The 21,511-nt window shown below is 55.6% G+C and overlaps 2 protein-coding genes across 2 annotated transcripts in view; both read right to left on the reverse strand.

Annotated features, from left to right (window-relative positions):
* Positions 1-1,510: 1,510 nt before the first annotated feature.
* DPM2 (dolichyl-phosphate mannosyltransferase subunit 2, regulatory) lies at positions 1,511-4,212 on the reverse strand. The gene is made up of 4 exons (XM_059658143.1): positions 4,060-4,212; positions 3,753-3,842; positions 2,911-3,013; positions 1,511-2,157 (listed from the first exon to the last, which is right to left on the reverse strand). Exons 1-4 carry the CDS (start codon positions 4,060-4,062, stop codon positions 2,099-2,101), a joined length of 255 nt encoding a protein of 84 aa, XP_059514126.1. The 5' UTR covers positions 4,063-4,212; the 3' UTR covers positions 1,511-2,098.
* Positions 4,213-6,497: 2,285 nt separating this feature from the next.
* EEIG1 (estrogen-induced osteoclastogenesis regulator 1) overlaps positions 6,498-21,511 on the reverse strand; it is a 34,998-nt gene continuing 19,984 nt past the window's right edge. Inside the window, exons 2-11 of the mRNA XM_059658142.1 lie at positions 17,114-17,234; positions 16,860-16,889; positions 14,684-14,800; positions 12,961-13,007; positions 12,717-12,874; positions 10,826-10,930; positions 10,553-10,748; positions 10,025-10,146; positions 9,860-9,929; positions 6,498-9,158 (exon numbers count right to left, since the gene is read on the reverse strand). Of these exons, the coding sequence (XP_059514125.1) occupies positions 9,113-9,158; positions 9,860-9,929; positions 10,025-10,146; positions 10,553-10,748; positions 10,826-10,930; positions 12,717-12,874; positions 12,961-13,007; positions 14,684-14,800; positions 16,860-16,889; positions 17,114-17,234 (1,012 nt within the window). The 3' untranslated portion in view covers positions 6,498-9,112. The remainder of the gene's footprint in view (positions 9,159-9,859; positions 9,930-10,024; positions 10,147-10,552; positions 10,749-10,825; positions 10,931-12,716; positions 12,875-12,960; positions 13,008-14,683; positions 14,801-16,859; positions 16,890-17,113; positions 17,235-21,511) is intronic.

The following is a 21,511-nucleotide window of genomic DNA, read 5'->3' on the forward strand; positions in this document are numbered from 1 at the left end:
CCCCCTCCTCATTCTTGATCACATGACCTTGTTTATTTTCTGTCAGAGATTGTCTTGTTCGTTTGTTTACTAAATCTCCTCCTAGAAGTGGGTACCAGCGCCAGGCATGGTGTTTGATAAGTTTAGGTTGAACCAATGTGAGTAGGATGTGCAAAGGGCCTCGGTGAGTCCCAGGAAACAAAAGGCCAGCATGGCAGTGGGTGGAGTGAGTGAGCAAGCAATGCAGGTTCTTGTTGGCCATGTAGGGAGAGGGGTGGGGGCTCGGAGAAGCATTGAGTGAGAAAGATGCTCAAATATTTTTAGTGTTGTTTTTTCTAAGAATAGTTTTTATCTTGAGAGAGAGGGAGAGAAACATCAATGTGAGAGGGTAACATCAATTGCTTCCTGCATACCCCTCACCAGGGATTGAGCCCACAACCTGGGCATGTGCCCTGACTGGGAATCGAACTGGCGACTTTCTGGTGCATGGAATGATGCCCAAATGAGCCATACTGCCCAGGGCTGCTCAGGTGTCTCAAAAAGGTCACTGATTGTCATTCAGTCAATCTGGGGGGGGGGGGGGGTAGAGAGGACAAGGAAGCCCTCCGTGATTTAGGGCAGTGGTGGCTTTGCACCCAGAAGGTGGCTGGGTGTGTGTTAGAATTGACAGGATTTGGGGTCTTGTGGATGGAGGCAGGGAGGAAAGCCAAGGCTTCTGGCTGGGGTCAGGAACACAGGATGACAGTCATGAGAGGGAGCAGGGCATGGGGGGGGGGGGGCGCGGGGAGAGCCAGATTGGGGTTGGGTGTCTGAGAATTCCGATGACAGGATGAATTTGAGGTGCCACTACATTTGATGGTTACATTAGGTGGGTGGCTGGTGCATGTGCAGTACATAGGGGCCAGGTGAGCAGCTCTTCCTGGTCTGGGAGACATGGAGAGGGCAGGACAGGTGAGCCTACAGCTGGCCTTTGTTCTGAAAACGACACCACCACTAACTGGAGGAAGAGTGAACATTCAGGGTGTGATGGATGGAGGCTTACGTTAGGCACTGTGACTGGGAGACCTGGCTGTCCAGAGGGATTGCTGGGGAGCTAGGGCAGAGCCTGTGTCAGATTAATCAACCTGAACACAGGGGAACCAGCTCTACCCTGGCTCAGCGCTACACTAAGTTGGGCTGCTGGTACGAGAGATGGACAATAGGTTTGGGCTTTTAGGGGACTGGGCTGAGGGTCCCTAAAATACTAGTGCGTGCTGGCTGGGCTGACACAGGGGAGGTGTGCTGAAGGCTGCTGTGGGGTCTGGCAGGTGGCCATGCCTCCACGGCTCCCCAGCTGCGAGCTGCAGGGGTTGGAACACCTGTCCCAGTTCCAGCTTTACCGTGTGTCCAGCACAGGGGTGATCCAGGAGGCACTGAGGTACTCATTGCACAAACCAGGGTCTCCTGACCTGAGACCGATGCAGTGACCAGCTCCCAGCCCCTCTCCAGCCCCCAGGGCCCAGCTCCCCTGGTCAGGGATGGCACAGAGCAAAACACACCATCAATGTTTATTGTTCCGTTCTCCCCAGTGGGCCAGTGCTAGGGCTGAGGGGCTGGGACCCTATGAGATCTGGGGACCCCGTGTGCCCAGTGGTCCCAAGGCCTGTTGGTCCTCCCCCTAAGCTTTCCAGGTCAAGAAGTCCTGGGGAGCCCCTGGCTGTGTCAGACCCGAGAAAGCTGCCTTCGCGGAGAAAAAGGACATGTGGCGGGAGAGGCCACGTGATGCCTTAAAACGTGCCAATTCCAACATGAGCCTGTGACAGGAGGGAAACTGAGGCAAGAGGGTGGAACCCAGAAGAAAAAGTGACAGGGGGTCTGAAAGTGAGGTAGGGAGGACCAGTATCTCTCAGGCCCTGAGGCAGAATGGGGAGAGAGGGAGTTCCAGGTACTTCCTCCTGGCTCTGGAAGAGTGAGCAGAAGAGAAGTGGGGGTTCTGGTCAGTCAGGGGGAGTCCTGAACAGCTCCATCCCCAGGGTGTCTGCACGGCAGCCATGCTGAGGGGCTGCAGTGCCTGCACAGGTCCTGTGTGGCCCGCCCTTGGTATGCACCATAGGGAGGCCGCTGCACCCTTGCCGGGCCCTCACTGAGCCTTTTTGGTCACCTTCTGGTTCTTCAGCATCACATAGGTGATGAACAGCCCTGGAATATACAGATCAGAAAGGCCAGGTAAGATCCAGGGCACGGCGTGGCAGAGTGACCCATACATGGGGTCAAGAACCTCCCCAACCACCCTCCAGGCCACCTGGTCATCTCCCTAGTCATCCATCAAACCACACATCCGCCCACATTCATTCAACAAACATCCCTGAGTGCTTACCACCAGCCATTGGCTGCGTTTAGTGTTTCAGATTCTACAGGATACAAGATCCGCCCAACTCTCCCTCTCACCAGCGACCACCTGTCCACCTACCCACTCAACATCCAGCTTCCACTCACCCACCCACTCCATCATCCAGTCATGTGATTGTTGACCCATCTAAACCACTTTCTTGAGCACCAGCTTAGTGCCATGGCCTATGTAGAAGCTGAGGACACAGTAATAATGAAGACACAGTCCTAGCACGCCCAAACTCTAAACCAGGGGAGACAAGAGAGGTGCAGGAATCACGCGCCAGGGTGACAAGGGGGTGAGAGGTGATTAAGGTGTGAGCAGTGCAATGATGGTGGCAGTGGAGGGAGGAGGAAAAGGGGAGACATCCCAGTAGAGTCCAGTGAGCCCCAGGCATCTGGAAGAGTGATTGTAGCCCTGAGGGATGGACGGGAAAACCCCCAGGGTGAAGTGAAGGCGAGGAGCCTTAAGTAGATGTCCAGCAAGGTCAGGGGTGGGAGAGGATCATGACCCCCCCACCATCCCACCCCCCAAATGCCCTGTTCACAGGAATGATGACTTACCCACAAACAGGAGCAGCAGGAGGCCAGCAGCTAGTGGGATGGCAACAGCATAGGCTCGGGGCAGGAAATACTTGTGGATGACATGCTGGCTGTCGATGAATGGCTGGCATCCAGGGCAGAGCTCTGGTGAGCATTCCCCGCCTTGCCCAGCACCCCCAAGCCCAACCATCCACCTCCCCCATCTCAAGGGCTGACCGCACTCTAACCACTGGGACAGCATTTGCTTTTCTTTAAGACGATGGCCATTTGGGTGCCTTGGGTCGTTTCCTTCCTTCATTTATTTAATAGTTGTTTACTGGGCACTTGCCCTAAGTTAGTGGTGGGGACCTGGCAGGGAACAGGATAAAGGGCTTGCTCTCAGGCCCTCACAGCCTAACGGGGGAAAAGGGTACATGAGGAAGCCTGGAGTGATTCCCAACCTGGGCTCCAAGCTCTTCTTTACTAACATTTTTCTCCAAAGGATACCAAGTTCTGCAAGACTTTGCCTTCCAAACGCACTGCCCTTCTTAAGCAGTAACACCCCCCCCCCCCCAAATCCTAAGGCCCTCACAAAATCCATGGGGACCCATCATGCCCAGGCGCCAGCAGGATAACCAGGACTAGCCCTCCCATCAAAGGCAGAGCCAATCAGGATCAGTGATCAGGATCGGTGTAGCAGTTAAGGACATGGCCCTGGCCTCAGCTTCCTCATCTGTAAGACGGGGACGGCACTAGCACCTTCCTTGTAGGGCTACTCTGGAGATTTCATGAGCTATTCGGGTAAGGCACCTCGCGGCGTTCCTGACACACAATAGCTGCAAGATCCATGAATGGAGGCGAGAGGGGGCGGTAAGTACACATACCAAGAGGATCACCCAGGCGGTGTAGTAGATGAAGATGATGAGGCTAACGGCGACGAGGCCGAGTCCCACCACCTGGTCCGTCCCCGTGGCCTGGAGAAAAGGAAGGGCTCAATTGACGAAGCGACTCCACTTCGGTGTACTAACGGAGGGGGCGTCGCAGCCTGTTACGCTGGCACAGAGTGCCGGGCCTCGGCGTTTTCATCCGTACAATGGGCCGGCGGGAGAGCAATCCGGCTTTCGATGGCCCAAGCCCCGTCTCCATCACAGACCTGGGATCCCCAACCCCGACATCCCACCGCAGGCTCACCATTGCCCCGCGCTCCACGCCGGAGCACCGAGCCACATCCGGTTCCGGATCCGGGCCCTTCTGGCCTTCGGCCGCATGGCATGCCGGGAATCGTAGTCCTTACGCCGGCCCAGGCCCACAATGTCCAAGAAAGGCAGGCGCCGCCTCTTCCCTTTGCATGTCAGGAAATGTAGTTTCTCAAGAGCGTGGTGGGACAAGTTGTTCTTGAATCTTCCTAGGTAGGGACCGAATTGAGAATCCAGACTGACCGGTACTCGTGGCCTCAGCCCTGTCGAACCCGCCCCAGAAGAAAAGTCCATTTCTAAAGATCCCAAAGTCCCAAGGCCTGAGCGGGATGGAAGGGGGGGGCGCGCAGAAGTCTCACTTTTCAGGTGGGGAAAATGAGACTCAGAGAGGGGCGAGGTCTTGCAGGAGATCACAGTTCGAGTCGGAGGCGAAGCCAACACCGGAACCTAGGGCCCTACTTCCTGGTCCCGGGACCCTAACTAGTCTGTGGAAGGGAGGATACAGAGAACGGTCACTCCCCAGAGGAGGAAGGGCTGGCCCGAGCCCGCGGATGGGGCTTCGATTGGCTGTCGGGAGGATGGGGAGGGTTTCGATTGGCTGTCGGGAGGATGGGGAGGGTTTCGATTGGCTGTCGGGAGGATGGGGAGGGTTTCGATTGGCTGTCGGGAGGAAGTGCTCGGAGTAGAGGCTTAGTGAGGGGCAGGGGCCGGGCCAGACTGCTCCCGGCCAGAAACCCCCATCAAGGCCCCCTGGCTTCCCTATCCTCCCTTCGCTGCAGGGATGAGGCAGGGTGACCCTCCCTCTCCTCACCGCCCGCCTCTCCTGGGTGTCGTGACCGCCAAGCAGCAGCCCAGACAGATCTTCGGCAGCGTCTGCAGCCCCCCGCCCAGGCTTGGAGGCCCTTTCCTCGAGTGCAGGGGGAGGTGGGGCCTCATCCTTGATCTTTGCGGCGTCCTCCAGTTCTGGGGTCTGGAACTCCGCCTTCCCACACCTCGGGGGCTAGCTGCTCCGCACTCATCAGGTGGACAGGGCTCGTTCCCTCCTCTGTGCTCCACAGCCCCATGCGTCTCCATGATGACTCTTGTCACCGCATTTAAAAATTTTTTAAAATATATTTTTTATTGATTTTAGAGAGTAAGGGAGAGGGATAGAAACATCAATGAGAGAGAATCATTGATCGGCTGCCTCCTGTACGCCCCCTACTGGGGATCGAGCCCGCAACTTAGGCATGTGCCCTTGACAGAAATCGAACCGGGGACCCTTCAGTCCGCAGGCGACACTCTACCCACTGAGCCAAACCGGCTAGGGCTGTCACCACATTTTTATTATCCGATTAACTTGATCTGGCCCCCCTGACTCTGGGCTCCCTGAGGGTAGTCTGTGGTCACTACTGTATCCCCAGTGCCTAGAAAAGGGCTTCGCACAAAGCAGCTTTGAATCAGCCAACCGGCTTTAAGATTCTGTGGCTGTTTGGACCTTGGAATACAGCATCGGGGAGGTGGGGGTGAGGCACCTAGAGACATGGCCTGAACCGGGCATGTTCCTTCTAGCAGCAGCTGTCTCTTTAGGTTGTCCGAGCCCATCTCTGACTACGGGGACTGCCCCCCCAAAGCTGGCAGGAGCAATCTCATTTTTCACTTAGCAAACTGTGTTCCAAAGGAGCGACCCTTTTTGGCCGAGAGCCCAATTCTTCCCTCTCTGTCTCAGGACAGACTTTGGGCTCAGCTGAGCGCCAGCGTTTCCTTCCCCCGGTGTGCACTGAATGGAGGAAGGGGACTGAGAATCAGCTTACAGGGGCTACGCCTGGGCATCAGCCCTGAGAAGGGGTGGGGATAGTGCAGTGGCAGGGATGAGGCCTGGTAGTCCGGTTCCTCCTGGCCTGTCCAAAGCCAGTGAGGTTTCCTGCCACTTCTGAGCTCATTAAAGGTCCAGGATGCCTTGTCTTTCTCAAGGCTTGTGCAGACTCCTCTGTAACTTTAAACCGGGGCAGGAAGCGAGGGGCCCAGGCCTGGAAATTTAGACAGGGTGGGGACATGCTTGGGACCTCCCATAGGTCATGCCGTACACCCAACTTTCTCATTTGATCCACAACCTCATTTGCAGCTGAGAAACGGATAGCTTTTTGTCTTCGGGCACACTTGCTAGAGGACAGCCGAGTGCCGGGAGGCCCGTAGAGCAGTGGTTAGAACTGGGCTCTGAGGTCAGAGTGCCACTTACTAGACCTGAGACTGGCAAGAAACCACACGTGTGGGCTTCAGTTCCCTCCCCTGCACTCTGGTGTAATAAAGGTGGTAATAATCGTGACTTCAGCCAGGACTTGGGGAAGCCTGGCCACTTCTTCTCCATCCCCCAAAGCATCACACTTGGCTTCCATCTGATGCTGTCTTTGACCCCAAAGTCAAGTGGACAAAACAAATAAATAAGAACCAATATGCCATAAACAAAACTGCAACATTTAATTATCCCCCCAAACCAAGACACTGACACTAGGCTGATTTCCCTTTACAATGTTATGTTCTACAGTAGAAGCTGGGACAGAGATACAAACACAGCCCACTGAATCAGGGTGTGGTGGTGGCAACATTCTGTTAGAAAAGAGGGGAATTAAAAAAAAAAAAAGACACCCCCCCCCCCCATCTCCCTCAAGAGAAGAACGTGGACATTCTCCATCCTGGCAGATCATGCCATGTGGTCAGTTTGTGGGGTGACCAAAAATAATAACCTAAAAATATTGTAGATTTTTATTTTCTTTAAATCTCCCAGTAAAAACGTTAAACTGTCTTCCAAGATTCCAAACTGACATTGCATAGACCAATTCCTTTCCAAAAATATCTCTAATATATTCCTCTCTCTCTCTCACTCTCTCTCTCTATAGAATTTTAAGTCTAGGAGCTGTGGGCGCCTAGTGGGAAGTCACTGAGCTTGAGGGGACCGGAGGGCTCCCACGTGGGGATGGGGCCAGGGCTCTAGGCCTCCAGCTCCAGCCAACATTAATTTGGTTATAGCCAAATTCGCAGTCCAATTTCCCTGGCCCAAGGCCCGGCATGGGAGGATGTGGCAGGCTCTGTCTCCTGGGGTGACTGTCAAGTTCAGACCTCATCTGGAGTGAGGCTGGGGTTCCTAGTTTGGGGAGTCTCCCCACCAGCACCGAAGCCAGCTGTTTTATGCCCAAAAGCCCCAGAACTGAATCAGACACCAAATACACCTTCCCACTGGGCTGAGGTCCTGCAGACACAGGGGGGAAGGGCGGTACCCCATCTTCTGGGGGTCACTACATGTGGAGACAGTGCAGCCAATCCCCTTTTAAAGTGCCGGGTGTCGACGGGACAGGAAGGGACCCACAGAGCTGACCAGAGCCTTCTCCAGCCAGAGCAAACGCTCCATCCTGCCTCGGCAGGCACCGTCTAACATTCATTTTCTGAAAGGGTTAGGTGATTAAAAACAACAAAATCCTAGAAATGTTCTGGCCCAATGCTGGGACGTTCCAAGACCAAGACTCCAACTCTTGCCAGCTGGGGCAGAAGGACAAGGACCCTCCCAGCCTGGGGAGGACACCCTCACTCCCACCCCTACCAGAGGGAGCAGCAGTAACCCGCCCCCGTCCAGATCACCAGCACTGCTGGGACCAGCCAGTGGGCGGGGCAGAGAACAGAACCACCTCCCCTCACCTGGAGGAGGAAAAATACCTAACTTCGAACCCAAAAAAAGGAAGGGCGAAAAGAGAAAAAAAGAAGTGTAGGGTAAACACCAGCCTGCTGGGTTTATACAAAAATGGGTGAAATTAAGAGCGGCAGGGGATCTGTCCGGGCCTGGCTGGCAGCCAGCACCACCTTCAAGCAAGTAACGAGGACAGGGAGGAAAGTGCTCAGAGCAGAGGCTCAGTGAGGGGCAGGGGCAGGGCCAGACTGCTCCCCACCAGAGACCCCCATAAAGGACCCCTTGCCCAGAGAGGGGGAGCTTTCAGAGGGCTCAGGCTTTGGGGGCCAGGAAGCCAGCTCCAGCTGGTCCAGTCCCAGCCCATCTGCCCCTCCAGCAGTGGCCTCAGCTGGGCCAGCTGATCCTGAGGGGAGAGAGAAGGGGTGGTGCTTGCCCAGCCCAGCCAAGCCCCAGACCTCCAAGGGCTGGGGAGGCACCTTCCTGGCTTTCTACAAGAAACCAGCTGCTCAGGGCCCAGCCCTGGGCAGAGGGGAACCATCTTCGAGGCTCAGACCTTTCTCAGCATGGCTCTCAGGCCTGAGTGGCAGCGAACTGGAGGGAGGATAGGTGGCGCCACGTTCCAGCCGGGCTGCTAGGGCTGGGCCGCTGGCTGCACAGCAGGCAGTGCCCAGGAATCCTTGGGAAGGGATCAGAGGGAGGGCAGGCGAGGGCCGGTGGGGCTGTGCTGGACACAAGCATGTGCAAAGTGCAGGCTGCCCAGGCAGCAGGAGGACACTCGTTGGGGGAGGGAGTCTCAAACTGGAGTGTGGGAGGGGTCTGAGGTCTTGGCTCCCAGGAGGAGGCCGCCAGCGGGTCCCCCAGGGCACAAGGAAGGGATAGCTGAAGCACTAAGCAGTCAGAGGGCCACAGTGGCAGGATTCTGGGGGTGAACTGGCCCCCGAGGGCAAGGGGGCAATGGAACAGAGCCCTGCCAGGGCATGGTTGAGCTGGTGCTCCTAGAGTGAGTGGGGACACAGGGCAAGAGGCCCCTCGGCCACAAGCAGCTCCGCGTGTGCAGGAGCAGCTGCATGTCCTCATCGAGGGGCCAGATGGGGCTCCAGCAGGGCGTCCTGGCCATCTTGGCCTTGCCCACCTACTTCATGGGCCTGCCCTCTAGTGGTTCAGAGAAGAATATTCACAGTGGTGCCCAGGCCCTAGGCCAGGAAGGTCCCAGCAGGGATGGGAGGACAATGGAATGATGCACTGGGGCAGGAGTGGGCCGGAGTAAATGGAGGAGGCACAGATGAGATGCAGAGTGGATGGTGATCCAAAGGGGAAGGACCCTCGTGGAATGACACGGATCTGGACACCCGCAAAGGCAGGGCCCTTCCCCAGCCTGGACACCGGCTCCTCAATGGCTTTCAATCACGACTGGCTCGTAGACCCCAGAGGAGACCCTGTGGGAAGAGAGAGATCAGTTCATCCAGGAGGCCAGGGGGAGATGGCAGGTGCAATTTTGAGCCGTGGCAGCAGGGGTCAGCAGAGCAGCACCAGGGGGCAGGTCTGGGGCCCTGGGCAGCCCAGCCAAGTTCTCCTCCAGCTCTGGCTCTGGATGTTAAATGGGCACTTTCCCACCCTGCCCGCAGGAACAGGGGGAAGAGCCTGCAGTACAACCCTGCACGTGGGAATCTCCTCCACCCACTCGTTCGTTCAGTGAGTCAGGCGCACTATAAATAAATGGTTAAAAGGGCACTGGCCTTCTATAAACTAGAGTTCAAGGCAACATTTGATCCTACCACCCCCCATCTGTGACTATACCCAGCACCTCACTCAGTGCCTGGTGTTCAATAAACACCTGTCCAATACATCATCACTGTTGAGGGGTTCCCAGACCCAGGAGGAAGGGAAAGCAGGGTCCAAAATAAAGACTATTAAGCTGCCGCCCTGTGCCCAGCTCTGTGCGAGGCACTTTCCAGGCTGCCTCTGACACCCTCAGTGCCAACCCCGGAGCATTGTCCCAGGTCCACACCATTCGAGAGATGGAGAAACTGAGGCTCAGAGAGAGGTGCTGGCCCCAGGCCACACTGTGGTGCAAGAGCAGGCATTCCAAGCCAGGTCAGCACCACGCTCCCATGGCCACCCGAGCCTTCATCCCTACCTGTTGGCCAGCTGGATGCCGCTCAGCGTGGTGGAGCCATCGCGGCTCACAAACAGCCGGAGGTTGCTGTCTGCGGGAACACAGGAGAGACAGAGGCTGAGCAGGGCGGGAGCCCCTGGAGCAGGCGGCACTGGCCCCCCAGCCCGCCCGGCGTGGGCCGCTCACCCTCAGTGTTGCTGCCGTCGGTGAAGTCCTGGCTCTGCATGATCTTCTCCACGATGTCATCTGCATCGATCCGCGTGTCATCCACCCAGGTCGGGTGGCTCTCCACCGAGTCCTTCTTCCGCCTGGAGCAGGGCGGGCAGAGCCACACAGTCAGGGGAGTAACGGGCACAGCGATGACAGCAGCGGCCACCTACATCGCTCAGGATGAAGCTTGTTCACATGGTATTCACGTAACCGCATGCAGCCCTGCTGTGCAGGTGCCGCGTTACCTGGTCTTACAGAGGAGGACGCAGCGGCTCTGAGAGGCCTAGCAGGGACCTAAGCTACGCTAAGTCATACACAGCACCGCTGACGAGCATGCACGCGCCAGTTAGGTCAGGGCTAACTCATGAACATCGACTGGTTGAGTCATCAGCATCCAACCCTGAGGCAGGGACCCTAGTGTCCCGTGTTACAGGCAAAGAAGCAAAGGTTCAAGGAGCCACCGGGCGGGGTCTGTTCTCCAAACTGCTGAGCAGTGAGACTCACCGGAACGAGCGGTCTGACAGATGTGCGGGCCGGGGAGGTCGGGGTGGTTTCTCGGGGGGCCGGTGCTCACGCTCGCCACCCTCAGGGCCCTCCACCGTCATGCTGAGGCCACCAGAGGCACTGCTGCTGGTGGACGTGTTGCGACGGTGCGTCAGGTCGGAGAGGCTGGAGGAGCGCGAGTGCTCCGTGCTGTAGCCTGGGTGGGAGGGGCGTGCATTACCAGGGAGCCGGGCAATATGGAAGGCCAGGGGCATGGGCCAGGCGGGCACCCACCAGAGATCTTGGACTGCTGGCTGGCGTAGCTGGAGTTGCGGGAGTGGCCAGAGTGGAACACCTCCTCGGGGCTGGACAGGTTCTGGTCTGTCTCCTCTGGAAGCCCTGGAAGGCAGGGAGCGGGCAGGGGTTACCAGCGGTGCCCATCCCCTCACTGCGTCTGCCGGGGTGTGGGGTGGAGGGACACTGTGTAAACTGACGTCAGTAGGAGCAGCAATTTGCTCCAAGCCACCGTTCACCATCTGAACCCAGGGTCATTCATTCTACAAATATCTGTCAGGGTCCGCCTCCATGCAGGGTGCTCTGCTGGGTGCTGTGAACAGGAGACAGGGTGTCTGTCACAGGCCCCTGGGGAGGAAGAATATTTAACAAACATGACCCACAATTTCAGTGAGTGGTGCAGAGCAGTGTGGGTCTGAGCCCGCCTGAGATCAGGGAGGGCTTCTCTGCGGCAGTGGCCTTACTGTGAGACCATCAGGAGGCGTGGGCGGAAGCACGGCAGATAAGGCTTCAAAGGGCCTCCGGTCAATGCGGCTAAAATAACGCAAACCAGGGGGGGGGGGAGCTGGCTGACAGCCCCGTCCCAAGTCACCCAGAGGCCCAACTTCGAAACGAACATCCCAGCACTCCCCCGCAGGAGGTGCAGGGGAGCTAGGGGGATCCACCCAGGGCCGTGGGTACCACCCACCAGGCCTCCTGCGGTAAACACAGGAAGCAAGGGCTTGCCCAGCCCCTCTTTGGAGATGAGCACAGCCAGGCCACCAGCTGGACCCCAGGCCTGTGTCCCCACCCAAAGTCAAGCGGCTTTTTAAGCCCCCAACAGGGTCTCTGCAGAGGGGGTCAGGGGCAGAGAAAGCCAGCCACAGAGGCATTTGGGGCTCATACCCCACGCTGCCTGGGAGAGGCATCTCTGCTACTCTGCACAAAAGCCTTATCTGTGCTGGGGTGGCCTGCTCCCCAGATCTCTGCTCTGGGGACACATACCCAGAAGCTGGAGAAAGTAATAATGCTAGGAAGCCTGCATTCCCAAGTGCAAGCCCAGGCTGAGCCAGCAAGCACCCCAGCTCTCCACTCTGGGCTCACTGGCTGGGTCTCCAGGAAAAGTGGGAGTGGAGGGAGTTGACCGTTGAGATCAGGGGTCCCTCCCTGCTGCCAGCCCCCGAGGGCAGAAACCAGCAAACATCTGCTGAGCCACCCGGGCACCATGCCCTAATTGCTCTTGCGACACAAACTAGGGCCACCACGTGCCGCCTTGCCAGAGCCTCCTCTCCTGCTGGCACTCCCTCTCCTAATCGCCAAGCCTCTCCTCTGGGAATGCAGGCTCGTCTGAAATTTTATAACATCAGTAATAATGATAACTGAGTAGACATCCACAGAGTACATACTCTGTTCAGGCAAGGCCACACATTCGCTCAGTTCATCCCCCAAGCAACCCAAGATGTGGTTACTACTGCTGATCCCATTTTACAGGAGGACACTGAGGCCCAAGAGGCAACATGGCCAGTCAAGGTTACGCAGCAGGTAGGGGAGAACAAAAGCTCACAGCACACGTCCCTCTGCCAGGAACACTGTGCCCCACGCCCCGGATTCAGCACAAATGCCATCACTTCAGGGAGACTTCCCTGGCCCCAGAGAGATGCCTTCCGTGTCTCTCTCACAGCTCTTTCTCTGTAGGTAGACATGCCCTTGACTTAGTTATTGTCTGATTGACGCCCGTCTCTCCTGCTAGATGGGGCGGGCCACGGGGTCAGGGACACCACGTCAGTCTCTGTCCAGGGCACTGCACGGTGCTGGCACACGGGAGGGGCTTGCACAATGTCTGCCTAATGGAAGCATGGACACCTCGGAGGTAAAGGGAGGCGCAGGGTAAGGCGGCAGGAAGGACCGGTACCTGAGCCGAGAATGGTGGGCCGGATCTTGGGGGGCCTGGACCCTGTCAGGGAGTTGGTGGTGCTGCTGCAGCTGCTGCTGGTCCCGCCTCCCTTACACGTCAGCTGCAGGGAGGAATCCTGGCCTGGGATGGAGATGGACTTGGCAGTGGACGGCGGCCTTGGGAGGGCAGAGAGGGGTATGACTGTGTGCCCCAGTCCTGGGGCCAGCTGAGCCCCCACCCCCCACCCTGCACCCTCACTCACGTCTTGAAGCAGGGGTCTCCAGAGCGCAGGAACATCCCGATGGTGACCTGTGAGACAAGGAGAAGTCAGCCATACCACGTCCACTCACTCAGCCCAGGCGCCTGGACTCCTGGGCCTCCCTGCTCCGGCTTCAGACAGGGCTGAGAGTCTGATCCCGTCTCTGCCCCCTGCTGGCCCTGGGGAAGCTATGCAGAAGGCAGAACTGAGCCTGACATCTGCTTCATGGGATAGAGGAGAGGATGCAGGGAGATGAGGGTCACTTGGCTTAGCACCTGGCTGGGAGCGACTGAGCAGCAAAAGCCAGCTACCACTACTTAAAACTACAGCCAGACTGGGAGCCGTCACGGTAGGACCGCACAGTCACTCTCCACCCTCAGTGCCCAGGGCTCCGAGTGGGAGCGGGAAGGAAGGAGGCTGGAGAAGCCGGGCCAGTGAGAAGGGGGTTCATAGTCCAACACGGAGGGCAGGGGCTTAGTGAAAGTTTCTTGAGTGAAATAAAGCAAAAACCTGTTAGAAACTTAAGAATTTAACATCCACTTGGGCAAAGATTTTGGCAATGGCCCAAACGAGGCAATGTTTGGGTTCCCAAATCTGGGCTGAGATGGAACGACAGGTGGGAAAGAGGCTCAGATCCCAGCCACCACCAACAAAAAGAAGAAGACGACTGGGTTGAGGAGCTTTTTAAAAAAATTTATGGATTATTTTTTTGGCCACGATAGCAGCCTACAAAGGAGGTGACGGTGCCAGGTTGTAGCGGAGGGAAGAGACCCAGGCTCGGAGGATGCGACTGCTCAAGACCCTGGAGACAGACTGAGGCCTTGAAGCCAAGGCCACCTGCCCCTCAGGTGCCCTTGATCTGGCCTGAGATGCATGGGCCCACTGGGGCGAGGCTGAAAGCTCCCAGCTCCCACCACAATTAGCCTATACTTTCTCGGTGCCTCCGAGTCCCTCTGCACAGGGTCTGGGAGACCCCAGAGCCTCTGCCCACCACTGCTGGCCCAGCTCTGCCCTGGCACCACATGCTCCCACTGGGTCGGCCGGCAGAGGTGCAGTTAGGGCAAGGCTGTTTTCTCAGCCAGGTGGAAGGCGTGGAGACAAGGAAGAGAGGTGTGCAGGTGGCAGATGCCCAGATAGCTCTGTCCCCAGAGGCCAAGGAGGCAGCTGCTCGGGGGGAGGGAGCTGCCCCGCCACCGGAAACTTGCACGTGGGTCTCTGGAGCAGCCGCCCTCAGCCTGCCAGGTGGAGGGGCGGCAGGTCCTTCCGGTCACGATGCTTCACCTCAGGCTGCCTCATGTCATGTGGGGCAATGGGAGGACCGGACTGGTCTCAGTCCCAGCTCTGCCGTGACCCCGGGCTAGTGATCTCACCTGTGCCTCAACTGCTTCCTGTGCAAAACGGGGACTAATAATACACCCCGAACCCCACGGGCTGTTGTCAGGCATCACAAGACAAGAGGTGGCAGCACTCAGCAAGGCTGGTCTCACCGAACCCTTAGAGAGACTGTTGGGGTCTAGCCCCCGACTATGGATGGGGACACTGAGGCCGTGGCCGACCCAGGCCTTGGATGGTGGTTTCCTGACCCAGGACCCACATCCTCCCAGTCTCCCTCACTGCTGTCCAGGGGAAGAACCTGTATTTTAACAACCCTCCAGGGAATCTGGTGAGGAGCAGGGCTGCCCGGTCCCAGGGTGAGAGGGGACAGAAGAGGCGGTGGGGCCAGTACCTTGAGGATAGAGTTGTCCTGGCGGGTGTTCTTCGTGTCATACCCCTCCAGCAGGCAGCAGCGCACGGTGGAGCCTGAGCCTGCAAACTCAGCCAGGTTCAAGTCGGCAAAGCCCAGCTGGGAGGGAGAGAGGAGAGGAGACTGTGGGTGGCTGCAGGGAGTGTGGGTGCCGGGCTGGCAGCACAAGGGTTAACTTGGCGAAGGGGGAGAGGCAGGCAAAGCCCCTGGGACACACCACAGCCCAGACTGCCTGGTGCATAACCTGCATCCAAGGACAGAGGCCGGGCTGGGGGCCGGGGCAGAGCCAGGAGCTCACATCCCTGAGCCACACAAAGCGCCCTTTGTGCTGTGTCCCAGAGTGCACCGGGGCAGCGCCTGAGATGAAAGGACATTGTTGTCTGTGACACAGACACATTGTTCCCTGGGAAACAAGGCTGCGCTGTGGGAGCTGCCAGGACAGTGGGCAGGGGGAGGGAAATCCCGTGGGAACTTGGCGTTGGGATGGGGGTGGGGGCCCTCTGCAGGGTGCGCAGGAGCCCCTCCTGGAGGCTGGAGTGAGGGTCCTCAGATACAGAGAGAGGAGCAGGGATGGGGAAGGAAGTGGAGAAAGTACGAGAACAGGGTCTGTGAGTTCAGGCCTTTTAGATGGAAGCCAATTCTGACAGACCTGGAGGGGCAACAGAGGCTCAGGTGAGGGGATGCTGGGATTAGAACTTAGGGGACAACCAAACCAACGCGGGTGTTTACTGAGCACCTGCTGCGTGCAAGTCTCTCCTGCAGACGTTGGGGCACGGGTGCCAGAATCAAGGACTAAAATCAAATTCCAGTCCCGCCATCACCTCCGTGACCCCCACCTTACAGACAAGGAAGCGGGTTCAGAGAGGAAGTGACATGGGCAGGGCCCCAGGAGGCTTAACCAGCACGACCAGCCTGAACGAGGCCTGGCCAGCCTCACGTCTTGCCACCTCTCTGGGCCTCAGTTTCCTCCTCTGTGCCCAGGTGCTGAGCCAGTGTGGACGGCTGATGGGAGAACAGGAAGGGAAGGGCCTGGCCGGTCTGACGCGTGCTAGCACATGACAAACATTTGCCGGGTGGACGTAGGATGCTCCAGCTGTTTGCTGGTAGTTTCTTTCCTGGCTGGCCAGCTGTCCTCACCCACGTGAATCAACAGGAGGAGAAATTTCCACTCTGATGCCTTCCACAGGCCGGTTCTGGCCACCCTGCCCTCTGCCCCTGGAGAGGCACATGAGCGAGCAGCCAGGGCAGAGCGCACAGCCCAGAGCCCAGAGCTTCCTGAACTCTGGTTGGTGGGAAGGAACACGCCCTGTGCACAGGGTGAGGTGAGGCAAAGGCATTTCCCCTCCGACCTGACTGAGTCTCCCCCCTCCCCCCACAACATGCTACCTCCCTGGGGAGCCCCAGAGGGTGGGCTGTGAGTCCCCATAGGGAAGGGGCTTTAAGGGCAGAGCAAGCTTATTCAAGACCAGAGGTAACCCGTCTTCTCCTGCCTTTCCCAGTGGAAAAGGTTGTAATGTGGGGGCTGAGCTCTCTGTGGGCGCAGTGAGAGCCTAGCAACTACACACATGCAACACGGAGACTGGCTGAGTCACCCGTCCCCCAGCCACACAAAGGGACACCGCTGCTCTTAAAGCAAAAGGGAATTTGTGATGACATGAAAACATGCCCGTGACATATTGGCGAGAAAAGCAGCAGGCTGCAGAATCCACTTAGTGTAGTTAAAACAGGTCCCTTTTGTGTAGTTAAAAGCCACACTGCCTGCACATACACAGGACTCATGTAAGGTGCTCATTTTACAGTTCTCTAAACTATATCGAACACTTTACTCACTGCTCTGTGTGTATGATATATTTCATAACATTTTTTTCTTAAAAGGCCTGGAACAGTCCTAAGGAATCCCAGTGCTGGGATGGGGGAGGGGCCTGGAGAGGAAGGGGACATAAACTAGCCTTTGCACTCTATGGACGCCAGCAAACATGCTGTGTGTCTGTGAAGTGTAAAGACGGTCAATAGAGGACATTTCCAAAAAACAATACATCTCCTGTAGGGCGGAGTGTCTCCTGTTTGGGCAGAAATGGGGCTGGAGGTTCTTCTGGGAGCTTCTTTCATGCCTGTCCCCCCATCCCATCCCACCAGCCCTTCACACAGTTCCACTCACCTTGGAATAAGTCTTCCCACCTTTCAGCTCCTGCACAGGGAGACAGACATAAGCAGCAGGGTGAGTAGGAAATCCAAGGGACCTCATATGTCTCCCCAGTTCCCCAATCCTCCCAAAAGTGACCGCCAGTGGAGGAGGACAAGAAAAGAAGCAGAGCGACCCATTATCTCTGAGGGGGACAAGCCAGGGGATGGGCCTACAGCCACCAGAGCAGTGGCCCACACCCCCAGCCCCGGCCCAAAGCCCAGCCTCACCTTGCGTACCGACACCCGGAAGATGCAGGGGTCCAGCAGGCCAGTGGCCGGGTTGGCGCTCATCTTACACACGAAGGTGAACCGCTTCCGCCACCGCACGCAGTTCTCCTGCACCTCCTCCCTGCGGGCCAGACAGACAGGTGAGCACAGATGCAGGTCAACGCTCAGCAAACCAGGAGGGACCGGACTCACCTCTAGGGAGGCGATGACGGGAGGGGAAGAGGAAGGAAGGGGAGCTCTCGCTTTTCACTTTGTATCACAAAGTGACTGCAGTTTCATAACAAGAATGTGTTTGTGTAAGTGTTGTAAAAACAAAAATATGCCATAAAAAAGGAAAAACACAAGGCGGGCGAGGTCAGGCTGGGGGCAGCTGCCCCCTCCCTCTGCTCCCAGCGCTGTGCGCCCACCCCCTTGTTCTGTGGCCTGGGGTGACTCCTCCGCTGCCATTACCTCCCACTGGCCATGTCAAGTAACCCAGCAGTGTTCCCAGGCTGGACTACCGGTCCATTTTACAGGTGAAGAGACTGAGGCTAGGTAAACTGCCCGGTACCACCCAGCCAGGAAGCAGCAGGCCCTAAGCCCGGCCCACCTGGCTCCAGAGTCCCCTTCCTCACCACCAGTAACAACAGTAGCAGCTAATGCTCCCACAGCACGTCCCATGTGCTTTACAAACCAGGGCCAGCCAGCCATGGTCACGCCAGCCCTTCCCAGAGGGCAGCACTAATCCAATCCCACATTCAAAGGAACCAGAACTCTGGGGCGGAGACCCTAGCCCCAGGCCCACAGATGGCAGAGCAGACCAGGGTCTTGAACCCAAGCAGCCTGGCTCAGGTGCCACACATTAAACCCTCACCACCCCAGGTCTAAGACACTACTCGGGGCCCGTAGCTCTCCTGACACTAAGTTGGGGTCTGTCCTTGCAACCCCCGAGTTCTTCCCGGGCCTGGGGGGCATGACCAAGCCCCAAATTCAGAATCCACTTAAGAGGAAAGCGCTCTGTGCCCTGGGAGTGAGTGGGAGTTGGGGGAAGCAGCTCATCTGAGCCTCTCCCAGCTGCTGCGGGGGCCCTGGCAGGAGCTGGGGGCGGCGGCAGCGGCACATGTCAAGAGATGAGCTCTGCACCCCTGTGCAGCATCCCCGCGTCCCCCACAGCCTGTCTGGCAGAACCTGTGCGCAGGAAGGGAGGGGCCGGCAGGAGAGACATTATCTCCAGGCTCATCCCACCTCACAGGAGTGGCCCAGCGGACAGCAGACAGCGAGGAAGTGACCGCGCCACACCCCAGACCTGAGGAGTGCGGGTGACTTGCCAGGCTGGGGCCCGAGGGTGGAGGGTCGGCACAGGATGTGCATCTCCTGAACACTGCAACCTTGGCAGGCAGGCTCTATGCCACCCCTTCTGCAGCTGAGGGCACTGAGGCAACAACAGATCACATCCCCAGTGACTGACAAAGCAGGATTCAAACCCAGGACAGTCCGAGTGCAGAGCCATGAGCCACACCTGGGTTCATAGGCCACGGAACCCGGAAAGCCTGGCAGGGACTGGGCCCTGCAGTGGACTTACAGACCAACATTTGACAGTGATGACTCATTGTCACCCGGAGAGGGGGAGGGGAGTTAGGGAAGGTGACTGGCTGCAGGGAGGTGACATTCAAGCTCAGACCCAACTGCAGAATGAGGAGTAGCCAGTGGGGAGACAGTTCCAGGCGGAGGGAAGAGACTGTGTGAGAAGCAGGCGTGCTCTAGGTCTCCTTGGCTGATGCAAGCCTCTGAGCAGAGCCTCTGTGAGGAGCTCCCTGCTGGCTCCACAAGGCCTTGAGGATGTGACCAAGGCTTGTCCCACATCCTGCCAGGTCTGTGACAAGGGGCAACAGGACTCAGGGCAAGCCGTCTTGGGAGCACAGCCCTCACTCTCTGTGCAACTCGGGCTGGGGCTCGACCTCTCCACCCTCACTAGTAAAACAGGTGCACCAGCCACTCACTCATGGGCACCTGGGAGCATTCAGTGATGCGAGCTCTGCAAGGACCTGGGGGGGGGGAGGGGGGGGGCGCGTGCCGTCAATGAGATGTGTCTTATCTGATGAAGACACTCGGGGTCTAGAGAGACTCAGTCACCAGAATGCTCCAACCTGGTGAGGAGGGTGAACTCCAGCACCTCCCACAGCCCCAGACTGGGACAAACAGAAAGGTCAGGGCTAGAGATGAGGGAAGAAAGAAAAGCCCCCAACTCCCAACAGACATGGGCATGAGCCCTCAGGAAGCAGGTGCCACAAGGGAAGCAGGAGCCCGGGGCTGGGGCATCAGCCATGCCAGCTGCACTCACTCGTTCACTCATCAAATAACAGCTCCAGTTCTGTGCCTGTGCCTGTTCTATGCACCGGCCCTACAGCGGTGACCAGCTTACACTCTAGTGGGAACAGAAAGGTGAGGATCAAACAAATGAGAAAAATACATGGTAGCAGAAAGGAAGAACGAAAACGATCTCTACTGGCAGCTGACTTGGTCTTGTATGTAGAAAATCCTAAGGAATTCACCAAAAAACCATTAGTGCAAGAGTTCAGCAAGATTGCAGGATACAAGATCAATATAAAAAAATCTACTATTTCTATGTACTAGCAAATATCCACAATAAAGTGAAGAATATTTTATTTAAAAAGAATAAAATATGTAGGTATAAATTTAACAATAGAAGTATAAAACATATACTTTGGAAAATTATAACACATTGTTGAAAAAAATTCAAGATCTAAATAGGGATTTGTATCTTCTTGGTGAAAAACTGAAAGCTTTTCCTCTAAGTCAGGAATAAGGTGAGGATGCCCACTCTCATCAATCTTAACATAGTTCTGGAAGTCCTAGCCAGAGCAGTCAGGCAAGAGGAAGAAATAAAAGGCATCCATATTGGGAAGGAAGAAGGAAAAGTGTCACTTTTTACAGATGTCATGATTCTGTATATAGAAAACCCTAAAGACTCAACCAAAAAACTATTAGAAACAATAAACAAATACAGTAAAGTTGCAGGATGCAAAATCAATGTACAAAAATCCACTGTATTCCTATATACTAACAATTAACAAAAAGAATAAAATACCTAGAAATAAACTTAACAAAGGATGTGAAAGACCTGTATACGAAAAACAACAAAGCATTATTAAAGAGATTGAAAAAGACACAATAAAATGGAAAAATATTCCATGTTCCTAGATTGGAAGAATTAACATAGTTAAAATGGCCATATTACCCAAAGAAATATTCAGATTTAATGTAATTCCCATCAAAATCTGAATGTCATTTCTTAAAGAAATAGAACAAAAAACTGTCAGATTGTATGGAACCACAGAAGACCCCAAATAGCCAAAACAATCCTGAGAAAAAAGAACAAAGCTGGAGTTTTCACATTATCTCACTTCAAATTATACTACAGAGCAATGATAATTAAAACCGCATGGTACTGGCAGAAGAACAGACACACAGACCTTTAATAAAACAGAACTGAGAGCCCAGAAAGAAAACCACAGGTATATAGGCAAATATTTTTTTGACAAAGGATCCAAAAACACACAATGGAGAAAAGAAAGACTCTTCAATAAATGGTGCTGGGAAAATTGAAAAGCCATGTGCGAAAGAATAACTGTAATCTAGTACAAAAATTAATTCAAAATGAATCAAAGACCTAAATATAAGATCTGAAACAATAAATTACATAGAAGAAAACAGAGATACTAAACTTATGGGCCTTGGTTGTATAGAAGATTTTATGAATTTGACCCCATGACCCCAAAGACAAGGGAAGTAAAGGCAAAAATAAATGAATGGGACTATAGCAAGCGAAAAAGCTTCTGCACAGCAAAAGAAATCAACGACAAAACAAAAAGGCAACCAACCAAATGGGAGATGATATTTGCAAACAGTAGCTCCCGACAAGGGGTTAATATCCAAAAAATATACAGAACTCATACAACTCAACACCAAACAATCCAGTTAAATAATAGACAGGGGACCTGCATAGCCACCTCTCCCAAGAAGACATACAAACGGCCATCAGATATGTGAAAAGATGTTCAACTTCACTAGCCATTAGGAAAATGCAAATCAAAACTGTGATCCACCACCTCACACCTGTTCGAAGGCTACAATCAACAAGACAGGTAGTAAGTGTTGGAGAGGCTGTGGAGAAAAAGAAACCCTCCTTCGCTGCTGGTGGGAATGTAAACTGGTGCAACCACCATGGAAAACAGTATGGCGGTTCCTCAAGGATGGAATATTGCCATTGCGACAACATGAATGGGCCTTGAGAATATCATGCTAAGTGAAATAAGTCAGTCAGAAAAAGCTAAGGACAATCTGAGTTCACTCATATGTGGGATATAAAACTGAAACTCAAAGACACAGACAGACATC

Source organism: Myotis daubentonii, chromosome 11 (assembly GCF_963259705.1).
Source record: "Myotis daubentonii chromosome 11, mMyoDau2.1, whole genome shotgun sequence".
Classification (NCBI taxonomy): Eukaryota; Metazoa; Chordata; class Mammalia; order Chiroptera; family Vespertilionidae; genus Myotis; species Myotis daubentonii.